At 34.7% G+C, this 12,210-nt stretch overlaps 1 protein-coding gene across 1 annotated transcript; it reads left to right on the plus strand.

Moving 5' to 3' along the window:
• Positions 1 to 6,977: 6,977 nt before the first annotated feature.
• Positions 6,978 to 11,334, plus strand: LOC149783392 (uncharacterized). Its single transcript, XM_089932834.1, has 3 exons — positions 6,978 to 7,635; positions 8,979 to 9,158; positions 10,571 to 11,334. The coding sequence occupies exons 1-3, from the start codon at positions 6,978 to 6,980 to the stop codon at positions 11,332 to 11,334; spliced, it is 1,602 nt and encodes a 533-aa protein (XP_089788960.1).
• The last annotated feature ends 876 nt before the right edge of the window (positions 11,335 to 12,210 follow it).

Here is a 12,210-nt window from a genome sequence, read left to right on the forward strand (position 1 = left end):
CCTAGTGTACTTTATTTAAATCTTGTATCCAGGTCGTTCACCTGATGTTTCTTCTCTTGCCATCAGATTTAAAGTTCACTCAAGTATGAGTACATGACAATTTCGGAACGAGATAACATACAAAATATAACTTAGGGAAACGGAGTCACTCGTACTTTATTAACACAACCTGTTATGCATTACCTGGACAAGTTAGTTTAATTTTCAAATTCAGATATAAATGGCTGTTGGATTGGTGTTACAGCGTGCAAGAGGGTATTGAAATATTTCTAATACATTAATAAATTTTGCACCAGGTGAAATTTCTCGACAAAGAAGGGGGCTCTGTTCATTTGTTACTTATTTCCGAATTTTGATTGTAATGTTTGTGTATATATAATAGCCATATATAATAGCCAATACAAATGTGACGCGATATAGATTGTTATGCAAATGATGGAGAAATACCAAAGATGCAAGTGTTCCTAAATGCTATATGTTATTAAGCAGTAAGGAAGCTAGGTTAATATATAGGTAAATTCAGCATTGAGTGTGTGCTGGATTTTAATAGTAGCTTTAACAATTTTTCAGTCATATCGCTACGATGCCTGCAGTGTGGTAGTTTACAGTTATGTCTAGCACTGGGGCATCGTGCCGCAGACATGTAGCATGATGTCCCACCCAGTCACATTATCCTGACACCAGGCCGACCAGTCATAGCCCTAACCTCTTAATGCTGAGCACTTAGCGAGGCAGCTGCTTGTACCATTTTTGTTATTCTTTTGGTATGACTCAGTCAAGGTTCGAACCTACGACCTCCCGCATCCGAGGCGGACGCTCTAGCCACTAGGCTACCGGAGCGTCCAAACAAATAAATGGCTTTTGGACTGGTGTTACAGCGCACAAGAGGGTATTTAAATATTTCAGATGCATTAATACATTTTGCACCAGGTGAAATTTTTCGGCAAAGAAGGGGGCTCTATTCATCTGTTACTTATTTCCGAATTACGATTATAATATTTGGTTCGTTTGTATATATATAATAGCCAATACAAATGTGACTTCATCTATTGTTTGACCACGATGTACTGGTTACAAGGTCTATCAGCAATAGCACGTTGCCTTCTGTAACCGTAGTCACTATGTATAGAACGTCTATTTTATCATATGATGTGCACCGGTGTGTCACGCTGCGAATACGCATGCGTCCCCATCATAACTTATTTAACCACTGAGAACTAGATCTCTGCTTCTTATGCTGGTCAGAAACGCGAGGAAAAATTAGCTGTGTTCCTCCAAGAAGGCGAATAACAACAATTGTGCAACAATACATAGATTGATATTCACCCAGGCCATATTGTGTTTGCTCAGCACTGTATACGGTAAGTATATTTTAACTTTTTCCAAATATTTGGCACATTTAATTATTTTTGACGAATAACTGATCCGAATTTTTTTGACTCAGCGTTCTTGCAGATTATGTTTCTCTTTCTTTTTTTCTCTGAAAAGGTCTGATTTAAAAATTGTTCCTTCCAAAACAATTTTCTGACAGACCTTTACATATCGAAACAAGCAGATATCTTGCCTTCTCAGCCTCATCTTTGCATGATGCAAATCATCATGAATGTGATATATCTCTATGAACAGTTAACACCTTGCCATAGGTCTAAGCATATTATTATCCGTGTTGTGTACAAACCATGGAAGTGAAGATTTGTAAACAATACAAATGAATAGTTTAGACGATAGTACCATTCAACTGCATTGTCTATGAATTTCGTCAAATTCTTTTTCATATAAATTCTTAGACTGTTACTTTTCTCATGTAGACTGGCCTAAGACATTAAAACAAGTGATTTTGGCAAAAGCAACGAGACTTGGTCATAGCTTTAACAAACAATTGATCTGCTTCCCGATAATTATATAATAAGATCATTTGAATTATATCTCTTTCTGGGGATTGAACTAGGTACTATTAGAATAAAATCGATGCAAAGTATTAATCTGACATATATTTCCAAGTTTATAGAGTTTTGACGTAATTTTCGACCCTCTAGTGGAAGTGGTAAGTTGTGAGTGCTGTTTCTCGAACGCTAATATTTGTCACTTTGTGTTATTCAAGGTATGTACACGAAATGTTAAGGATATGGTGAAGTAACATTCAAATAAATTAAAGATTGTTCTACATCTGAAAGTCTTTACTTTCACCAGTCCTAAGTATAAAAGGACAATGACTTATATAACGAACTGCTAGCAGTAGCTAACTTTGAATTTAGCGGGCAAAGTTCAGCAGCAATTCCTACTTAATATTCTGCTATGATCAAGTTATTAGATATTTATCTTTTCTTGGAAATTATTCTATGAAACAAATGTAGACATAGGCGTGTGGAGTGAAGAGACACAAGCTATTTTCACTGCGGAATATAGGTTTAAAAAGCACCTGACATCTGGGCAGTGATCTCCGTATGTCCATCTGATTAAATAAGATATACTCTGTGTAGATTATTTTTAAAAACTTAAGCAAGTATATTTGACCAGTCTTTTCAGTGCAAGGTTTTCTATACAAATAAGACTAATCGGCGTTATGAAAAACAGCGGCAAATTGTTGCTATTACCGCAGATATAAATTGTAGTATCTAGCGACGCAAATGTTTTTACATAAAGCACTTAAAGCATCAGTCTTAATTTTTGTATAATATAATTTGATAGAATTATTCCGAAAATAATCAAGATTATGAAAATAAAAAACCCGTCTGCAATGTTCCTGTTTTTCATGCTAGTAGTAATACTAATTGTTGACGAATATTTTGATCCGATCAGGGTGGACTTCTTAGACGTTAGTAAAGAGCCAGATGTCAGTATTTAATTTGCTAAACTGTTCGTATATCCACAAATGTTAACTCAAAATGTTTCTTATCGTACAAAAATGTGTTGATCCCACAGCTAAACACGAAGTTGAAACTCTAATCGTCACGTGACGGTTGATATTATCTTATTTATTCCTTGTACAGCATGAAGTACTCGTAGAACCACAGTTCCGATAATTTGGATTTCTTTTAGCAAGTTCTAAAGTTAAAGATGGCCACCTCTTGCATCCATTCAGACTCCATGACAAACCTGGTATTAAATCGATGAAATATTACAGGCCGATTATAAGTTATTTCCATCAAAATCATGATGGCATGATCTAAAATTATTGATTGACACCTTGAATATATATATATATATATATATATATATATATATATATATATATATATATATATATATATATATATATAAAATCTTCCAGATGTGTATTTCTTTCCACTTGCCAGAATAGAGGTCGCGAGTTTGAAACCAGCGGCGGCATCCCAATTTTTTTATAGTTTTGTTAGGTTCAGCTTCCTTTAAACTCGCTCAATCCAGTTTGCTTTTACTTTGTGTATTTTCATGTTAAAAGGTTTTCTTTTTGTCATTCCAGGCCTAGGAAAGACAATTAACTGTCTTTTTTGTCTCGGCTGCCAAAAAAGACGTTTTAAGTTCGATGGTTACGGCAGTATCTCAAAATTTGAATTTTTGTTGTGTTTAAACTGTCATTTAAGCTGGCTTATCCCAATATGTTTTTCGATCCCGCCCACAATTGTCTGTCTGTGTGTCTCGTTTGCCAAACAAACGGTAGAAAGTTTGAAACTCGAGGCGGCATCACAAACTTTTGAAAACTTTTGTTGAAGTTGTGTGTTCAAATTTTCTTTTAAACTCTCTCAGCTCTTATTTAGTTTTCCTTTTTATTTATTCTCATCTAAATTTGTCATTTTCAATGTCCCAGCTACCAAACAAAACTCCGCGAATTCGAAACGCGCAGCGATATCCCATTTCTTAAATTTTTTAAAAGATCTTATATTCAAACTGTCTTTTGACTCCCTCACCCCAACTTGTTTATGTTTTATTCCACATTTGTATTTCTGTGTGTCGTGGCTACCAAACAAGAGGTTGAAAGTTTCTTTTAAAGTCGTACGTCCAAATTTTTATATTTATATATTTTTTTTACTTTTTCGTTATTTTCGCCCATATTTGTCATGATGAATGTCCAGGTTGCTCGAAATTAGTGGCTGCATAATTTTTTAATACTTGTATGTATTGCTATGTGCAAAAGATAATTAAAACTCGCTTATCCCAAATTTTTAATTCTTCTTTCACTTGTTATTATTCCAGTCCTGGGACGGTCAATTCTATTCTAGATCCGAACATAACTTTCCTCCCTGTGATCGCAACCATCACCAAACACTGAATTCATAGACAATTAGTAATTGTCAAATATAAGTTCCGATATATTGAATTTTTGACGGTTGCTGTAGTTTTATACATACAATGTGTTAGATGTTATACAGCATGAAAGCTGAGTAGTTAAAGGTCTATATTTGTTCTACGTTGTCCCCATTGGACAAATCACCTTATCTCAAATTTCAACAATGGCCCTACCACCAAATGTAATTTGGCTGCGGTGGCTTAGCAAAGAGGGATACTTAGATTTTATTTCATTTATACTCTAGCAATTTTCTGAGATTGATTATCATATATAATTTATATATATATATATATATATATATATATATATATATATATATATATATATATATATATATATATATATGTGTGTGTATGTATGTATGTATGTATGTATGTATGTATATTCCTTCTACATTTCCTTTTTTTGTCCTGTTATGTCTTCATTATAGTTTTAATTCATATTTTGTTTTATTAATCATAGTAAACATTTTAAAATAGAAATAACCAGACAGTTGCATACTTATACAAAATGTACCAATTTACTCAAAACAAGATTTCACAGAAGAACCCTTAGAGATACATATTTGAATATAAAACAGCTGGAACGTGACGTCAGAAAACAAACTATGATAATGTTTCTGTCTTTGGTCAACGAGGTTAGATAATTGTTGTGCGAGGCCGGGATAAAATCTGTGGATATATCATTCCAATCGCATATAACTATATAATTGACAATTTTGTATATTTCTTTTTTATTGTCAATAAAAGCAATTCAGTGATGCTATCCAATAGAGGTTCCAAAAATGTTCACTTTAAAAAGAAGTAACGTTGAAGTTATCTACCTGTTCTTGCTATATATGGAATGATAAATATATCATTCCTACACGTAAAAAGAACTTCGTAGAAAAGTAGGACAGTGTTAAAGGTAAGCAAGCATATCCTGTAGACTCTGGCAAAGAAAGAAAGAAGAAATGAAAAAAGAATCGTATCACTGGCAAGGCTTCCAGACATCATACACATATCAACTCGTGTCTCACAGATTGCACATAATGAGCTTATAGCTATACAAATGTGTAAACGTTTGACATTGAGAGACTTTTTAACGGGTCTATATTAAGACCTGTTAATGAGGCTCCTTGGACTATAAGATATGATCTAGGAATCTGAGGAATTTGAGGAACATTTAATGTATTATTGTTAAGCGTTGGTGAAAGTAAAGACGAAAATAGTTATTTATTCACGAGATTTACGTCGGTATAGAGATCAATTAATATCGTCCTTTAATAAACATATTCTTAATTTGTAAAGAGCAAGTCCTTTCATAATTTTTATTTGATTATTAATCGACATCAATTGCATAGGTAATATTAATTTTGTAATACAATACTTATAAAAATATTCGCAACATTGCCTAACGCAAATATATGACAACAACCTGTCTTAATTTCATATCGGACGTTCCTTGTAGTATTTCTTTTAGACAACTATTTAAAGAACATCCTGTATTCATACCAAAATTCTCTCTGTTAAAAAATAGGTTATTTGCCCGTTTAATGATGGCAATACAAAATAGTAAGAAACAAATGTTTGAACATAAAAAGACATAAAAGAAAAATTAGTATGCCACCACATGTTTAAACCTCGTGACCTCGTGGTTGGCAGCCGCGACACAGAAACATAAATTTGAGCGGAAATTAGAAAAAAGGATAAAATTATAAAAAAATTTGAGATGAGCGAATTTATATGAAAGTTTGAACATAAAAGTACAACAAAAATTTCAAATACTTTAGGGATTCCGCCGCGAGTTTGGAACTAGCGACTTCCTGATTGGCAACCGGTTAACAATGGACAAAGAATTATTGGTCCAAGGACGGGAGTTAGAAAAGAAAATTTCAACACAAGAATGGAATAAAAATGCAAAAAGATAATTAAACAAAAACTGGATAAGCGATTCTAAAAGAAAGTTTGAATCTAAACATCAAATATTTTGGATGCGGCACTGAGTTTCGAACTCGCGACCTCTGGTGTGCTAAGAGGGATACACAGAAAGACAGAAATAAAAATCGGGTTGTTATATATATATATATATATATATATATATATATATATATATATATATATATATATATATATATATATATATATCCATTCATGGTAAATATGAGATAGATAACTCTGGAAATGTTAGGTCATTTTTAAACCTCTTGGGTTCTCTATTCATTATCCCCATCAAAACAAACAAGCCGCAACACATATATTACACTTGAGCATCGACGTTAACCACCTTTCCACAGATGGTTGTATCATATACGATACAGAGAGTACCCTTTGGATAGGTTGAAAAAAAATTAAATCGTTATTCACCGTTATTCTCCTACGACAGTGGTCAACACACATTTCAGTTTAACTGCAGTTCAACATTTCTCAGCAAATTGACTGACTCCAGTAATCTTGGTTTTATTTTCTGCTAGAAGCAGGCTCTCGTTCGTTATATTTTAGAGTTTAGTTTTGTTGTTTGCTAAATGCAAATAAAATAAAATAAATAATAAACCTAAAAATCGCAAAATTCTCACTGCATTAATGTGTCAAATGTTAATCAACGTGAACTGCTAAAGAATATCTAATGGTAATTGTATAGGAATTACAAAATTTTATTCATTTTAATGAAAACGTTCAAATACATTTCATTTTGTTTTAATATCAACAGGTCACATCCCTTCTTCAGAAAGATGTTATCCAAGAAAGGCTCCAGTTTGTGCCAAAGAATCCTAAGGAAGATACATGCGAAATCAATATCTAAGGACGAGTTTGGGAAAGCCAAATCATTCCGATTTTTCAGTATCACTAGACCACATATGCGAGGATTCCATACCTCATGGTTCTGTTTCTTTGTAGCCTTTACATCATGGTTTAGCATTCAACCTCTAATTCCTATAATAGCAAAAGAACTTAGTCTTTCAAAGGTGGAAATTGCACGTTCTGGAATTGCAAGCGTCTCGGTGACGATTTTTGCACGAGTCTGTATCGGTCCGCTGTGCGACAAATTTGGTCCAAGACGCATGATGTCAGCTATTATGGTACTGGGATCACTTCCAATAGCGTTGTCAGGTTTAATTCGAGATGGCAGAGGATTACTGATCGTCCGTCTGTTCATCGGAATTATAGGGGCAACATTCATACCATGCCAGTTTTGGACCTCGGCAATGTTCAACCAAAAGATCGTCGGGACGGCCAACGCTTTTGTTGCTGGATGGGGAAATCTTGGTGGTGGCGCCACCTTCTTACTCATGCCAGCTCTGTTTGAACTGGCCAAGATATGCGGAGCGGATGAATATCTAGCATGGAAAATTGCCCTCGTCATTCCAGCAGCACTTTGTCTCGGACTCGGTGAGCTTTTCCAAACAATATACATATTTAATGGCCCAACGAAATTCGGTCTGAGTCGACTGTTTCCTGTTATGCTTTATGTACTTTTTTCAGGTTTTTGCTTGTTTTTTATTGCTCTGACCGATAAAGATGAAGGTAGAGAGTAAACTAATTCTAATTTGTATTACTTGTCTGAATCATTTACATGCAACAAAAATGAACTTACAAATGTTTCCATGAGAAAATGCATGCGCATTATTTACATCCATTCAGATTAGTCAAGCAAGAGTTTGAAAGCCTTAAATTAATTAATCATGCTACTTTAATCAACTCTAATGCTGCAGACAAAACAGTTTCAATGGCTACTTCTCCTGCTCGTTCTACAAAGACTTGTACAACTTTATTTGCACTTCTACGCTACTAAAACGACGTTAAAACTTTAAAAACGCTACAAACCATTTGTACTGTTCATTCTGATACTAGTATTGCTGTTGTAGCTATTATTGATATTGTTTCTACCATGAATAATGTTAAGAGCAAATAATCAAGATAAAATGGTTATTACAAAAACTTTCCTTTTCACATAAAGGGCCATCCGTATGAAAGAACATACTTATTTTATATTTGTGGCTTAGGTATAGGTCTCGTGTCTTCATTTAAAAATTAAATTATATCAAGTACATTAAATCATTGTTTTATGGAAAAAGGAAACCCACCCCTTCAAAACTAAACCCCAGCATAAATATAAAAGTAAATTACCCGGGGACAGTAATCAATTTTTATTTTTTAAAATAGATATCCATTTATGCTGATTGAAACAGGTTTTCTCTAGATATAAGGCTGTAATTTATTTTTCAACAAATATCAGATCTTCTTTATTTATCATGGTTACAAAATATGTGTCGTTGTTGGATTTATATATAATCATAATGGCTATATATAATCCCTAAATTAGTCCGATGGGGTTTGATCCTCATTGCAAGGGCATTTCACGTCTTGGAAAGTTCAAATACAGATGACCATCATTGTTACAAAATATCAGGTCTACGGTGGCCTCATCGGGATGTGATCATCATGGCCACAAAATATCAGATCTACAGTGGCCGCATAGGGCTATGATCGTCAAGGCTACAAAATAGAACCCTTTATTTGGTTCGATGGACATCAACGCATCAAGACTAAAATAAAATCCCTTTAGCGGTCTGGGAGGGAGTATTTACAAAGATCGACCCTATATTTACAAAATGGGGATGTAATTTTTGTACCTAAGAACCTGTATCAGCCCCATCGAGAAACCTGTTTAAAATCAGCATATAAAGTAGTCACTAAGAAAATTCTAACGACTTCAATATTTCCATGTTTAGGTATATTAATACTTTGGACGACTGACGACTGTCCTCAAGGACACTGGTCCCAGCGCAAGCTCCCGGAGGTGAATCTTGACGTGGCTGTGATGAGTAAAACTGCATATAACGATGACAAAAAGGATGATATGGGAGATAAAACGGAAGAAGGAGACAGAAAAGCTGAACAAATGATCATTGGTGTGGAAATGAATCCAATGGCTAAAGAAGGTAAATTATCCTCACCTTTAAGTTTTAAATTTTGAAATCGCATGAACAAAACTTTCTACGCCTACATTTCGATGTGAATATATGTGTAAAAAAATATTATTGGAGACTTTATACCGACACAATTTATTTTCTAACACTAAACAATACTACTGAGGCTCTGATTTGGCAGTTTACATAATCTGTCGAATCACTGCTAAAGCCTGCATTATTGTCAAGCATCTAAGGATCCCATGGAACAATCTGTTGTTTACGAAACATGACTAACATCTGTTTCAAAAAAAGTTCCTTGAAGTGAAAAATCACGCAAATGAAATGTCAGGTCACTTCATCAATAACTGCTAACGTTTCCTTTAGTCTAACTCGTCCATAATCTTACATACTTAGGGTTAAGTGCTAGGTTCCGCGCAAAATCATCCAAATGTGCAGACTACGATGGGAGTTAGCGTTAGGTGAGGAATGGAGGATGTGTGCCGACTACGGTGGGAGTTGGCGCAGGTGAAGAATTGAGGATGTGTGCCATTTACGATGGGAGTTGGTGTTGGTGAGGAATGGAGGTTATGTGAAGAATACGATTGGAGTTAGCGTAGGTGGGGAATGGAGAATGTGTGCAGACTACGATAGGAGTTGGCATAGTTGAGGAATGGAGGATGTGTGTAGACTACGATAGGAGTTGGCGTAGTTGAGGAATGGAGGATGTGTGCAGACTACCATGGGAGTTAGCGTAGGTTAGAAATGGTGGATGCTTGCAGAATACGATGGGAGTTGGCGTAGTTGAGGAATGGAGGTTATGTGCAGACTACGATGGGAGTTGGCGTAGGTGAGGAATTGAGGTTGAAGCAAAAATAACCCGTATGATGTAAATATGGAAATATACAACACTTACAACTGACAACGGTTTGGAAGGTAGCACAAGGAAATATACAATACGTACAAATGTCAACGATTTGGAAGGTAGCTTAAGGAAGTATACAATAGGTACAAATGGCAAGGATTTGGAGGGTAACACATGACAATCTCAAATAAAGCTAGAAATATTTCAGCACTTGATATCACGCAGTCTTTTTTTTTGGTGGACCTTTTAGTTTCAAACGCAGATGATGCTTTACGAAGAAAAATATAATAGTGTTTAACATTTTCAATGGATACAGCAAAATATCTCAGTTAATGAAACGCGCCTGTCAGGTCATTATAAGAACGGTTGCCACTTGATAAATATAAACCAACATAATTTAGGTAATTAACAAAAAACTGACAAATCATTATCTGACATTGTTTTAGGACACACACTTAAAAGAACAAATCCTCGTTTCTCAAAACGTTTTACAATCGGGATTTTGTTTCAGGTGCTGAAAGGAGCTGTAGAAGAAATGTCTGTGTTGCAGAAAACTACTGGATGTATTTTACGGTTATTGTTTTGGCTGTTCACTACGGACTCTCCTTTGGGGTAGAAATATCTGTCGATACTGTTATGAACTTATATTTCTTATATCGCTTCAAGAAAGAAAATTGTACGTCAACCTCCGAAACGCACGTTCCGTTGTTTAACCTGACGAACATTACAACGATGTCTACGCATTTGCCGGCCACTAATGACTGTAGTATCCTCTCCGATAATACTGCAAGTCTCATTGCATCTTTGTTTGGTCTGATGAATTTTTTCGCACGAGCTTTAGGTGGAGTATTTTCTGACGTGCTATATAGGTATTTAGCGATATCGGGGCGCTTGCTCGCTCATTTGATATGCCTCGCAGCTGAAGGTATAATGTTGATTATCTTCAGTCAGATGACTACGATACCTTCAGCTATTGCGATCATGGTTGTTTTCAGTATCTTCGTCCAAATGGGTTGCGGATCGACTTATTCTCTCGTTCCATATCTTAATCCTCGTCGTGTTGGTGTTATATCGGGGCTGATTGGTGCAGGCGGAAATGTGGGTGCCATTGTATGGAACACAATCTGGGCAGACATGGTAGTTTCAGACCCTAGTCGATGGTTTTGGACCCTTGGAATTTGTGTTCTCGGTGGTAGTTTTTTAACTCTCTTAATACCCATTCAGAAACAGCGAATATGGACATTACGTCGCCAAAATGATCACAAAACAGAGCCCAAGTCAATAAAGGTACAAACAATTAGCACAAAGCTTTAAAAGACGATAGCACACATTCCGATACAAAGGAAATTCTTTGTAATACAAACACACCCACACAAATAAATTGTACAAAGTTTCCTAAATGTTTAAGAGGATATTATAGAAAAGAAAATGATTACAATTAAAATAACTCATTTAATCTATTAATATATATATATATATATATATATATATATATATATATATATATATATATATATATATATATATATATATATATATAAAGAAAAAAACGTCAACGCTGACCTATATAATAATATATATCGTGAGTTGGTGGCAATCGAAGTTACTGGCATTGTTTTGTTGCACATGAAGGTATCACTACATCAGTTGAGGCAACAAGGTATTAGCGTCTTTTATTGTGGTCGCAAATCCGTACTACTTTTGCTCCGAGTCTGTATTAAGATCCACTGGTCTGTGAAGAATGATACACTTATTCGGTAGAAAGCATCAATAAAGCCTAAATAGAAAATAAAATGTTCATTAAGTTTAACTTGAAGATCGTTTGCTTTAAATTACAGGATATATTCTAGAAAATCAGGCAGTAAAGAAAGCTTACTCACATTAAAAGTTGCACTAAAGTGCGTTTATTTCTAGAAATAAGACTATATGTTAAATTTGTTATCTATTTAGTAAACGTTTAAACCAGATACAATTAACATAGTATCGATGCATCTGAACTCACAAAGTAATTCGCTTAGGTTAATGACAAATATATAAAAATTCAGGAAATATGTAAGCAATTTGCTAGCCTAGTAATATATAATAGTACACTTAACACCACTACTTGTTGATTCATTTCATCTTTCTCTGGTCAGAAAACGAATAATTCACAGAGGTTTACTTAATGTCCTTCTGGCAAGCGGTCTAGTG

This window comes from Sinohyriopsis cumingii, chromosome 14 (assembly GCF_028554795.1).
Source record: "Sinohyriopsis cumingii isolate HCF-2022 chromosome 14, ASM2855479v2, whole genome shotgun sequence".
NCBI lineage: Eukaryota > Metazoa > Mollusca > Bivalvia > Unionida > Unionidae > Sinohyriopsis > Sinohyriopsis cumingii.